The sequence below is a fragment of the Elgaria multicarinata genome, chromosome 6 (genome assembly GCF_023053635.1).
Source record: "Elgaria multicarinata webbii isolate HBS135686 ecotype San Diego chromosome 6, rElgMul1.1.pri, whole genome shotgun sequence".
NCBI classification, from domain to species: Eukaryota; Metazoa; Chordata; class Lepidosauria; order Squamata; family Anguidae; genus Elgaria; species Elgaria multicarinata.
The window spans coordinates 23,716,017-23,727,327 of NC_086176.1; the positions used below are offsets into that span (position 1 = coordinate 23,716,017).

General features: G+C 40.3%; 1 protein-coding gene across 5 annotated transcripts in view; it reads left to right on the plus strand.

Annotated features, from left to right (window-relative positions):
* Positions 1 to 11,311, plus strand: part of ZNF462 (zinc finger protein 462) — a 135,358-nt gene that overhangs the window by 56,100 nt on the left and 67,947 nt on the right. For all 5 annotated transcript variants that reach the window (XM_063129154.1, XM_063129157.1, XM_063129155.1 and 2 more), the window contains exon 2: positions 10,730 to 10,982. In XM_063129154.1, the coding sequence (XP_062985224.1) occupies positions 10,763 to 10,982 (220 nt within the window). In that variant the 5' untranslated portion in view covers positions 10,730 to 10,762. The remainder of the gene's footprint in view (positions 1 to 10,729; positions 10,983 to 11,311) is intronic.

An 11,311-nucleotide genomic window follows, 5' to 3' on the forward strand; every position in this document is an offset into this window, starting at 1 on the left:
AGGGGCAAGCCAGCATGAGCAGAACATGTAAATGAACTGGAGGGAACAGTTTCATTTTTCCAGCAGAAAGTGGTTGGGCCTTTATAATCCCTTCATGGGCCAAACAATCCTAGGCCTAGATAGATCCAAGGAGAATTCGTAGTTAAGTTGCATTTGTTTGTTTTCCTTTGATCCATTATTTTTTGCATTGGGTTTTCCAATAAGTAATAATAACAATAACTAATAATTTGCATTTTGGAAAGACGCGGTGCGTGCTGTTGTTCTCACATATACAGTAGCACCTATCCGATTGTTCACCTTTGATGTTCAGGACAGAGGGTTTATAAAATCAAATAGGAAGCCTAGTGCCAGAATTCCCTGCAGGTGACCTTGCGTGTTGCAGTGATTCCTTGGCTGAGGACTATAAATTGGGACAAGCAACAGCCCTGAATGGGAGGAGGTGGTCTAGGCCCCAACACTACTTTGAGCACCTTGGTGGAAGAAAAGCAGAATATAAAAGCAGCATATGCATCAGGAGTGGGGAACATTTCTCATGTGCAAGGGCCAAATTTTAATCTGGCCAAGGTTCGGGGGCCGCGTTCCATCTGTGAGGGTGTTTGCCAAAATGAAAGCAAGGAAGAAGTCATTCAAGTAGACTATGGGGCTATTCACGCGCACATATGGGAGGGTGGGTAGGGGAGCTATGGAGCAGGTAGGGGTAGGAAAACTGCTACAAGGGGGCCCATTATACGACCGCAACCATGGGGCACCCTGTGGTTCACTTACCCCATCCCACTCCTTGGATAAATCTCTGTCCTCTTGGTGCTGGCGCTGGTTATCCTAGCTGCTCCAGCCATTGCTATGCAACAGCAACCATAGAAAAAGACTATGCTGGCTACAGCGTTGCTGACAGTAGTGGACACTCCAGGTGGCCATCTCTATGGTTGTGGGGATTTCCATGCAGAGCACCTTCTGCAAACAACAGAGCCCCCCCCCCCCCCATATGGCATATGAAACACCCCTGGGGCCCATTACCCCCATTGCAGAAGGTAGGTAAGGGTGGGTGGGTACTTGACCCATTGTTGGATTATATGAATGCTTGAAAATTTATGAGCTTAATTTTAGTAATCATACATAATGTTTATATATATTTTAATGATTTGTACTTTCTGAGATTGTAAGATGTTCTTTTTGCATTCTATTAAAGTTCTCTTATCTAGTGAATTGGCATTCATGATTATTAATGAATTTAGTATCATTAATTATCATGTTTTAAACTCTGTAATACATTTGTTACATTGATGTTCTATGCATTTAAATATGCTATGCTATCATGGTGTGTGTACGCATGTGTGTGCAGCAGGAGGACACCAAGACTGTGCAATCCTGGGATATCTTTCTGATGCCCTGGTTTTGGCTCAGCCTCTCCCAGGTACTGAAAAGTCCACACCCCTATTTATAATAAAGCATGAATTCTTCTGTTTGCTTAATAACTCAGAAGAATTTCTATACAGCAGTGTCAGTCAATGAGGTTTAGAACATGATTGTTCAGCCTGCATCATGGATGCCACAAGTGACAAAGGTTCTACATTTGATGGGATTCCTGTAGAGGAGAAAAAGTGCTCATAGGCCTGGCTAAGACATAGTTTCAGGCCTGAAGTCCTGCCTGTCTCTCCCATCCCATGTTACTGCCTGCTTCTAGCTCAGTAAAGTAACACTTTACCAGGGTGTATGGGGTTGTATATGACCTGTAGAGTGCATTAGTGTATCATTATCTCATATTTGCTTTTGTTTTTATGTTTCTTAACATGTTTCAATAGTCTTTAGCACAAAGAATAAATTATGTTCTTGACAAGCTTCAGGAGTCTTTAGCACAAAGATGCCTAACTTATCCTATAGTATGTAACTTATTATGATTGTTCATTAATATGAGCGTAACTAATCTTAAAGTTGTCAGTTATGAGCGTAACTAATCTTAAAGTTGTCAGTTATCAAAGATAACTGACCAGTGATCCTAATCAAATTGTTAGATCGTTTAATTGGAAGTGTCTGCAGGTAAAGATAATCCAGCAGTATAAAACCATTTGAAAAGTTGCTACTAACTGTGTATATAGCAGTAATGCAAATAATAGGACACAATGCAAGATTATTTGAATAATGTTTGGGGAAAAAATATGGGATCGAAATGTCAAAACCCTAAACACAATATGTCCAAATGTCTGTACTGATAGATAAAATGTTTTAAAAATACATACATAGAGGGTTATAAAATGCGCATATACACAGGAATGGGCAAGCATAAATAAATGGGTCATGTTAATAGTAGACAGGAAATACAACCAAGTTACAATGTAATCCAATGCATGCCTACTCAGAAGTAAGCTCCATTGAGATCTGTTTAAGAGGCCTCACTTGCTCCTGGTCTTCTACAAAACAGGTTCAGGTATCGAGGCGGAGTTTCATATTGAAACACAGCATGTTGACTTGAACATGTATACCAACTTTCATTATGATACCTCAGATTTCAAGGGAGTTATCCTATTGTGTTGTGTTTTTACATTTCACTCCCCCCATCTGAAAATAAGTGCAGGGATCAGATTGGTATTTTTGAGCTTGAAACACAGAATTGTGCCGTGAATATCTTGGAGCCTAATTTCATTCTAATGTTTGAATGTTCAACAGAATTATCCCATCACAAATAAGTTTGCAAACAGATAAACTGGCCATATAAAGCCAATAAAAGTATGCTTGTAAGGAGCTGAAAACTTATAATTGCACTTTCTCATAGTACAGAAACTATAGGGCTTGCGTAATGACTGACCAAAGCAAAGAGTATCTTCTGTCTATATACACCATGGAGCTGCATACTGTGACAATTAAAAGGACAATTACCTTCCTTTCAAGAAGTAATTGGGCAATCAGTGAATTATCAACAAAGGTCACCTGAGAGGGTTATAACCTTTAAGAGCAGGTTATCCATGGGTTTCTGGCACTAACAAATAGTCAAAATGTGGGCTGTAAATGGGCTTGATCAAGTAAGTATTCCTCTCATTCAGGGATAGCTAAGTATTAGTCATAGCCAGTCTCTGGTTCCCAGGCACTATTTATTTGTGCTTAAAAACATTTGTTCAGATCCACATGTAAGAAAAAGAAGAAATGTGATAACGGTGTATTTCTAGGCAGTGTCAACTTTGTTTCGGAGCTCAATCATTTGTAAGGGAGTCAGATTGTTCCATCTCCTGAGATAATGGCTGCAGGAACATAGAGGCCCCAAGAATGCAGTAATCTAGGAAAATATCAGTATTTCCCCCTGCTCTATGCTAAATGTAGGATATTGCGCCAGAAGTATTTGTGACCATTATTAGCATGATAGTTCTTTTGTTCCTGGTGCACAGTTATATTGTTGTCTATAAAAAAGACCCAAAACTCAATCCCTTCTATCCATGATGTTACATCAGTAGTGATGTAGCCTAAGGCTTACCTTCTCAAACTCCTTCTCTGTAGAAACCCACCCAACTATTCCCTTGCACATTTTAGCATGATGCAAATAAAAACCTTAATTTTAATTTTTAAAGACACTATTTTTAAATTCTTGTTCTCTCTTACATTTTACAACTGCTCTAATAATTCTATTTTAAAAGTTTTTTGTACAGTTTTTTAAAAATATATATATACATGGGAAGACATTTCCTTTGGAAAAGAAGCTTATAAGTATTAAAATTAATACATTCAGTTTGGGGAGATAGTAATGTTTTGCAGACTGGTGTGACGATGAAGCACATGATAGACAAATTGGCTCTGGCACACCAATCAAATTCTTTAACCTAAATCCTTATTTACCATCTGGATTGTCACATGGTCAAACTTGAGCTGCATATCTACAGTCTGATTTCAATTCCACAGTGTAGTTTGACATGCAGGAAAGTGGTGGATCATTTTGGGCAAATTATTTGAGAGTTCCTAAGACTACTCTGGGTCTGCCACTGATGCCTTTTGGAAAATAGTGGTGGAAACCTAGGTATATAGGAGTCTGCCTTATACCAGGTCAGATTATTTGTCTATGTAGCTCAGTGTTGTCTTCTTGTCTACTTTGGCTACCAACAGTCCTCCACAGTCTCAACAACCTGGTACTTCACTGTTAGAAGCTGAGAGTGTCTGCATGCAAAGCAATTGTTCTGCCTCTAGGGTATGGTCCCTTCTCTCTGAATCCTTATAACAATTTTCATTATGATGACTCACTACTTTCCAACTCATTATCCTTGCAACCTCTTTGACGTTTTTCCTCAATGTAACACTGTGGACTAGTGGATGCAAGGCCAAGGTGCATAGGTTAACATGAGGTAAAGTGCAGAACTAAGACTTTGTTCTATTCTCCCACCATATCTATGTCCATGCATCTTTAATCTAGAGCTTTGTGCATAAGCACTTAACGTGAGTGGATCTCCACTTGCACAGTCTGCTCACTTCCTTCCCATGCCTCATGAATTAACTTCATACTCAGTTAATGTGTGAACGCTAACTGCTCATAAGGGTTCTGTCAATTTTGGAACATGATTTGAGTGAGCAGCGTTTATACACATGTACTGTTCACCATTTTGTGTGCCCTTCAATTTGGCGGGGTGGGTGGGTACCAAATGAACATAGCCTGAACTTTTGTGCAAAGTCTAAGGTTTTGCTTCTGTTGAGAGATAGCCTCCACCACTGTTAAAACCTCTTGTTCACTGATAGTATGGTTTTAGAATTTCCTTTTAAAGGCTGATGGCTTTGCAAGCACAAAATCTCCTCTTAACACTGCAGTGACCTCCTGCTTTCATACATCACTTGGATTCACCTATTGCAAAGGGTCAAATTAACTGTGTATTATACATGTGGAAGTCCACTGATGATTGTCAAGCTTGCATCTGTTATCACCACAGAAGTCATTGGTGTGTGTGTGTGTGCAAATATCTCTAATGTCTTTTTTTAGTAACAAGATATTCAAGTATGAGCTTATTTATATATTAAGAAACTTCAGCCCAGTCCTGTGAAGCCACAAATTGTAGCTTGGTATTTTCTCCAGGGTTCATAAGCTGCTTTTAACTGGCTCAGCATCTGTCTACTTCCTCCCTTGCTGCTGGTCCTTCACCACATTAGACCTCTATGAAGCAGATGGCTCCTACACACTAAGCCTTCTCTCGGGCTCAAGGTCACCACACCAACTCTTGTTGCTTTTCTATCTGCGGTAGCCACATCCTGTCACCAATTTCCTCTCTCGCCTCAGCAGTACTACAAAGGGATAAATTCCATCTCTTTTGTAAAAATGTTGAAGCCTGAACTGAGTCTCCTTTCAATATCTCATGAGCCAAAAGGAAAGAAGGGGATGTATTGCTTTTACATGTGTAACAAGGATGTACAACTAAGGCCTTAGCTAGACCTAAGGTTTATCCCGGGATTGTCCTGGGGTCATCCCTGTTCATGTAAATGACACACAGGATATCCCGGGAGCAGGCAGGGATGACCTCAGGATAAACCTTAGGTCTAGCTAAGGCCTAAGACTCGATGCAGCTGGTTCACTGAAAATCTAACTGAAATCCTTTCCTTGACATTAGCAAGATGAGAATTACATGTGCATGGTTAATGCCAGCCATGGTTCTCTTATAAACTAGAATTTGAAATTTTGCTTTGAACTAGGTTTGCAAATCATTTTTATGAGGGTACCTGGTAGCTTTGTAGTACTAAATCTTAGTTAATACTAGCTAGGTAAATAAGGTCAGGATTCTCTTCAGAGGAGGGTGGAAATAGTATGCATTCCAAATCTGGCTTCTGTTGGCTAACTATGGTTTGCAGAGCATACTTATGTCTGAAGAGGACCTAACATGATTGATGCAAGGCATGATAGTTACTGCTACTACGACTACTAATAATGAAGTGCCATGTTAAACTGTCCCAAAGAAACTCATAAGTTGTCTATATAAAGCACTACACTAGTACTGGTAGGAGTAGGTTTTGCAGTAAATAATAGTCTTCTTTGCATTTAAATCAAGATTTCTTTGGTAGAAAAATCCCCTATAGTGTTGCTTATGGCATTTCAGGTTCTATTTCTTGAAGGTTTTGTAAGGTCTATAATTAGGTGGCTGTTGAATCACATTGCTGTTTCAAAGTTTATTTCTGGTAAACTAATCTCTCTCCAGCATAGAGAGAAGATTAGACCAATACTAACGCCTTCTGTATTATATTAAGACAAGTTTGCTCAAATGTATGGAGAAAGCGAATTTGCCTACAATGTGTTTCCCACAAGCATATCTTTGGAGGATTCACACGACCATTTCCCCCCATCATAAGATGACCTTTCCCCCTCCAGTCTTCCTGTATTCAACTTAAGATCCATCTTGAACTGGGTCTTATGAAAATGTTCAACATGCATGTAACTCCATCTTATTTAAAGAAAAAGTGTCCACTCCACGATAAGAGCTTGGAGGGTTGTAACCTGTGTAGGCATGCATGATTTGTGTCTGCTGCTTTAAATAATTAAGGAGACACGTGCTATGAAGCTTGAAAGATTTTGAATACTAGAATAATTTAAAAAATAATAATGGCTGGAATCCAAAGAACTACTTGGGATAATATAAAGGCATTGTAAAAGTAAAGACACCCCTCCCCTCCCTGTGTGCTTTGAACCCCTGAACTCTGTGCTATAGAAAATTCTGTTTTTGAAAATGTGCGGTTTCAAAAGTAGCTCTGGGATGGGAAGGGGCTGCTGTTCAATAAAAATAAATTTAAATTCCCTACTCCCACCCTAGGTATATGGAAATAGTTTTATGGTTCTTTCAATTTAGGTAGCAAAAAACAAAAACAAACACCCAGACTGAATTAGAAATTCAGATTGTGTGTGTGTGTGTGTGGCATGCTTGACTGTGGGTTATGGCAGCTTCAGTACCATGAACATAAGTCCTTCATCTTCTTTGACTACAGCTTTCTGTCCTTACCACTCTCCCAAAACACTTTCATACAGTTTTATTATATTTGCCTAATTTTATTCTGGTTGCCAAATGTTGGGTTGTTGGGTAACCTTAGTAGAGTTTTATTTTTGTTTTGTTTTTAGTACTGCAAAGTATGAACAGTCCTGGTTATAACCACATGGAAATGTTGCAACTGCTGCCTTTGTCATTATGGACAAACATGCCGATATTGTTTCCATATATCTCTCTTTCATGTGCATCTTGACAGCATATTAACATCTGCAGTGAAAATGAGCTCCATTCTTCGGCTGACAGATGGGTCCTTCTGCTCTTTATCTTCCATAGACAAAGAAAAATACAGACATCGTATTTTGGATTTCCTTGATCACTTAAACCATGTTAGGTCTTTGGGGAATTTGCCCCCCCATCTTGAAATGGTTGAACCATGACCAGAAATACTTACATAATAATAATTTAAAAAACCCATTTTCTTCTGATTTTGGTGAAAATTTGAAAGTGAAGGGCTGCTAAGTTGTCACTAGCAATACTCCCACTTTGCATGATTTGGATTTTTTTAATGAAGGTTAGGAGCCATTTTAAAAGCTCTTCCTTAAAAATAATTTAAAAATCGGTGGTCACAATCTGCCAGGAATGCCTCCTGCACAACTTCCATTGAAGTGAATGGGAGCTATACAAAAGCACATCTATTAAGAGGAAACATGGAATTTTGTGCCCCTTCCGCTCAATTTGATGGGATCTGTTTTTATCTCGATGAACACCCGGTGATCACACACAGCTAGAGAATGAGTTGAATATTTGGTCTTGAGTGTTTTATGTACGGGCAGGCCAGAGTTAACATCATTCAAAGGTAACGTCAAGGAAGTGCCAGCATATGGGGCTGGTGACTGGTGACAGTTCTCTGTTGCTTTTCTTGTTCGGCGACAGAGATTTGAGTTTTACTTTGGGGTGAGGTGTTTTAATTTTTCCTTCTCGCTCCCTGCTTTTGTTTCCCAAGCCAACCTTAAGAACTTTCCAAACAAGCAGAAACCGTGGAGGAAGGCCATTTTGTCACTTTGTTCCCTAAAAGCTCCACAGTATTTTAAGGGGAAAGATCTCTCGCTCCCCCGCCTTCCACTTCCACCTCGCTTTCTCTTTCCCCTCAGTTTTCCGACACAATGGAGCTTTCATAGAACCTCTCTCCAAAAGGAATAGCTCCAGCCTTTGTGTTGAAGGGTGTGCCTATTGGCAAGGCTTGCTGAGGCAGACAGCTTGGCTGGTGATTAACAAAGGTCATTAGACTTTGGAATCTGGCAGGCAGAGTCAGATGGTATGTCTTCTGTGCATAGAAGAACGACTCCCAAGGGGCTGAAGTATACTGGAGGGCTTTCCCCTCCCTTCTCTCCTTTTCTCCCCCCTCCCCCTTTCTTCTATTTTATTTATTGTTGTTATTAGAAAAGGTGACACTTCTTGCTTCAGTCTATTAAGGCTCTTTTGCTTAAGCCAGGAAAGCTGCTGTTTGTGGAACATTTGTGGGATTGAGAAGGAGCCTTCAGAGATGTTTTGCCCATGGTCGTGTTAAGGGAGTGGACAGATGCCGGCCAGACAGCTGTGTTGGTGTCCTCAGGCAACTGTTCATTTCTGCAAGGGCTAAATCATCAGACTGCTCCTTGCTGGTCTTGGAAAAGGAGGAGGGGAGAAAGAAGAGGTGGTGGTGGGGTGGGGAAGAGAAGAATCTGGTACGCTTGGAGATGGGGCCGAGATAAGTGAAGCCATGTTGTGTGCTGGCTAGGAACTCTGAGCCTCCCTCCCTCCCTCTCTCTCTGAGTACATGACTTGTCTGAGCTAAAATGGCTGCACTCTCTTCTAAAGCTCAGAGGACTAGGGCAGCTTAGTGAGTCTTAAAGCTTCAGTGACGCAGGAGCTCACATATCTCTTGAAAGTGTGATAAACACATTCAGCAGAGCTATGGCTTGTTTGGCTCAGATGAAAAGACTACACTTGGAGGGGGAGGTTATAAGGACAGTGAAAAGTGGAGGATCCTTTCTTTCTTTCTTTCTTTCTTTCTTTCTTTCTTTCTTTCTTTCTTTCTTTCTTTCTTTCTTCTAGTTCTTCCTATGGAGCATTCTGAATTCAGGAGTTGTCTGCTGCACCATGGCAAGAGAGGAGGGTGGGGGGAGGGATTGTTTTCAGGTCTAATGGACTGTGCTAAAGGAGACTTGTGGGGTGGGGCCTCCGTGTTCACTGCTGTAATTTGATCCAGAGCAGATAGCAACCTCTTCCACAGTCTGGTCTGGTGCTTGCACATAAAAGATTTGAGTATCTTGATTGTTGTTAACTCTGTTAGCTGGGGGGAAAAAAGGCAGTGCCCCTGTTCATTCTTCCAGTGCAAGGAAGGAGAAGGGTGCAAAGAGGAGGCAAAGTGGTGAATCAGTGCACTGCAGGATTTAAAATCCTGTCTGTACATGTGCCTTTGTGCTCACAGAGTTAAAAAAAAACATTAAAAAACCATACTACCAGGAAGAACGTTCTTGTGATGTAGAATCCTGACAGCAGCGACTTTCTTTATTACACTGACATAATACTGTTGTGCTTTGAGCATTCTGTAGCAGTAGCTTCTATCGCTCTACAATAAGAGAAAGGGAATTTTCATCAAGGCATATATATAGGCTGCTGTTCCATCTTTTGGACTTGTGGAGTTCCTAGGCTGAATGTGACCGGCTTGAGTATGTGAGGAGACTTTAAAATAAGCAATTCATTCATGAAGTTAATAATTGCTGCTTGATCCATGGAATGCTGGGGTCGAATTACTTCCCCCCCCCAAAATCTACCTTTTACATACACTTCTTTCTACAGAAAGTGCCATGTTTCCAACCTATTCATTATCCATCTCCCAGAATTATAGAAACAACAGATTTTAACAAGGATCATGTACTGAACTTGCGGTCTTCAAGGAGTAGAATCATGACCCATGAAACATTGCAGCAGGGATGATGTAATTATGATCTTTCTGTTGAAAGATTCCTATTGTATCTTGGATGGATGACTAGGTGCTATATCCTCTGCAACTCCGTAAAGGAGATTATTTTAAAAAATCAGTAAGCATTAGAATACCGTAAAAACAAATCTGCAATTCCAAAAGTAATAGGTTGGAAAGGGAGGCAGCTAGTTAACAGATAACAGTTGTGTAGTGTAGTGGCTAGAGTGTTGAGTTTACAGTGGGAGACTTGGATGCAAATCCAGTATCTTGGCTAGGTGGTTTCATCCTAACCTACTTATATTTGTGAAGGTTGGAAGTACCATGTATGACACCTGAACTTCAGGTGCCATACATGGTACTTAGATAAAATCTAAGTAAACAATCTACTTTTAGGCTTCTAGGGAAGTGTCTGAAAAGAAAACTTTTCCCCTGTAACAATAGTTCCATTGCATTTTATTGTTGGTGACTTTCTACCATATGTTTCCTTGTTCTTTGTTGGAGACAGATGGGCTGATGTTAAGAGCAGGTAAGAGCTGAGCAAACTTAGGCAATTGGGCAAGTCCTGTGCACAAAGTAGTTATGAGTCATACACCTGAATGTTATCACAGTGTGACCTCTGAGAATCCTGTAAGAATTTGTTGCTGCTCTATATTGCTGTACTTTTTGCAGGTGAAGGTGAATGTTTCTGAAGAGGTCTTCCTATATTTGCCCAAGGGTAAATTTATGCTACTCTAACATTTTGGGGGATGTCAGTCAGATGCTAATATATTTTTTTCATTCTTAAAAGGTTTCTCTGACACTTTGTGTCTCCCCCACCCTCTTTTTCCCTCCTCAGGATTTCCTAATGTAAAACGTACCAATAAGGACTATGGAGGTGCTGCAGTGTGATGGCTGTGATTTTCGAGCACCATCCTACGAAGATCTTAAAGCTCACATTCAGGATGTTCATACCGCATTTCTACAGCCCACAGATGTTGCTGAGGAAACACCTAGCCAGTCAAGGTTTAGTTCCATGAATAGTAGTGACCAGGCTGAGGTGGAATATTCTTCTGTAAAAGATGAATTTGCAATTGCAGATGAAATGGCAGGTAAATATTGTAACTTTCTTAACTTACTATTTGAAATGTCGTTTTAAGATTTTATTCCATTGCAGCATTCTCAGGCTACTATCCTACTGGGCCATGTGCACATCTTATGATAGCTTATAAATGATAGCACATTGAATTGCAGGTGAACCTGAGGCTTTCGTATTCACTAAGTACTGGCCATGTTCCATTACTGACTGTTTGGATTCCATTGAAAACCTACATTGAATGTCATGCAATTGCCTATAGAATTGTATCGGTGGCATTCAACTACAGGGGTTCCCACAAGTTTTCGTTAAATGGACCACTAATGGAGTAGTGCCCATCATATG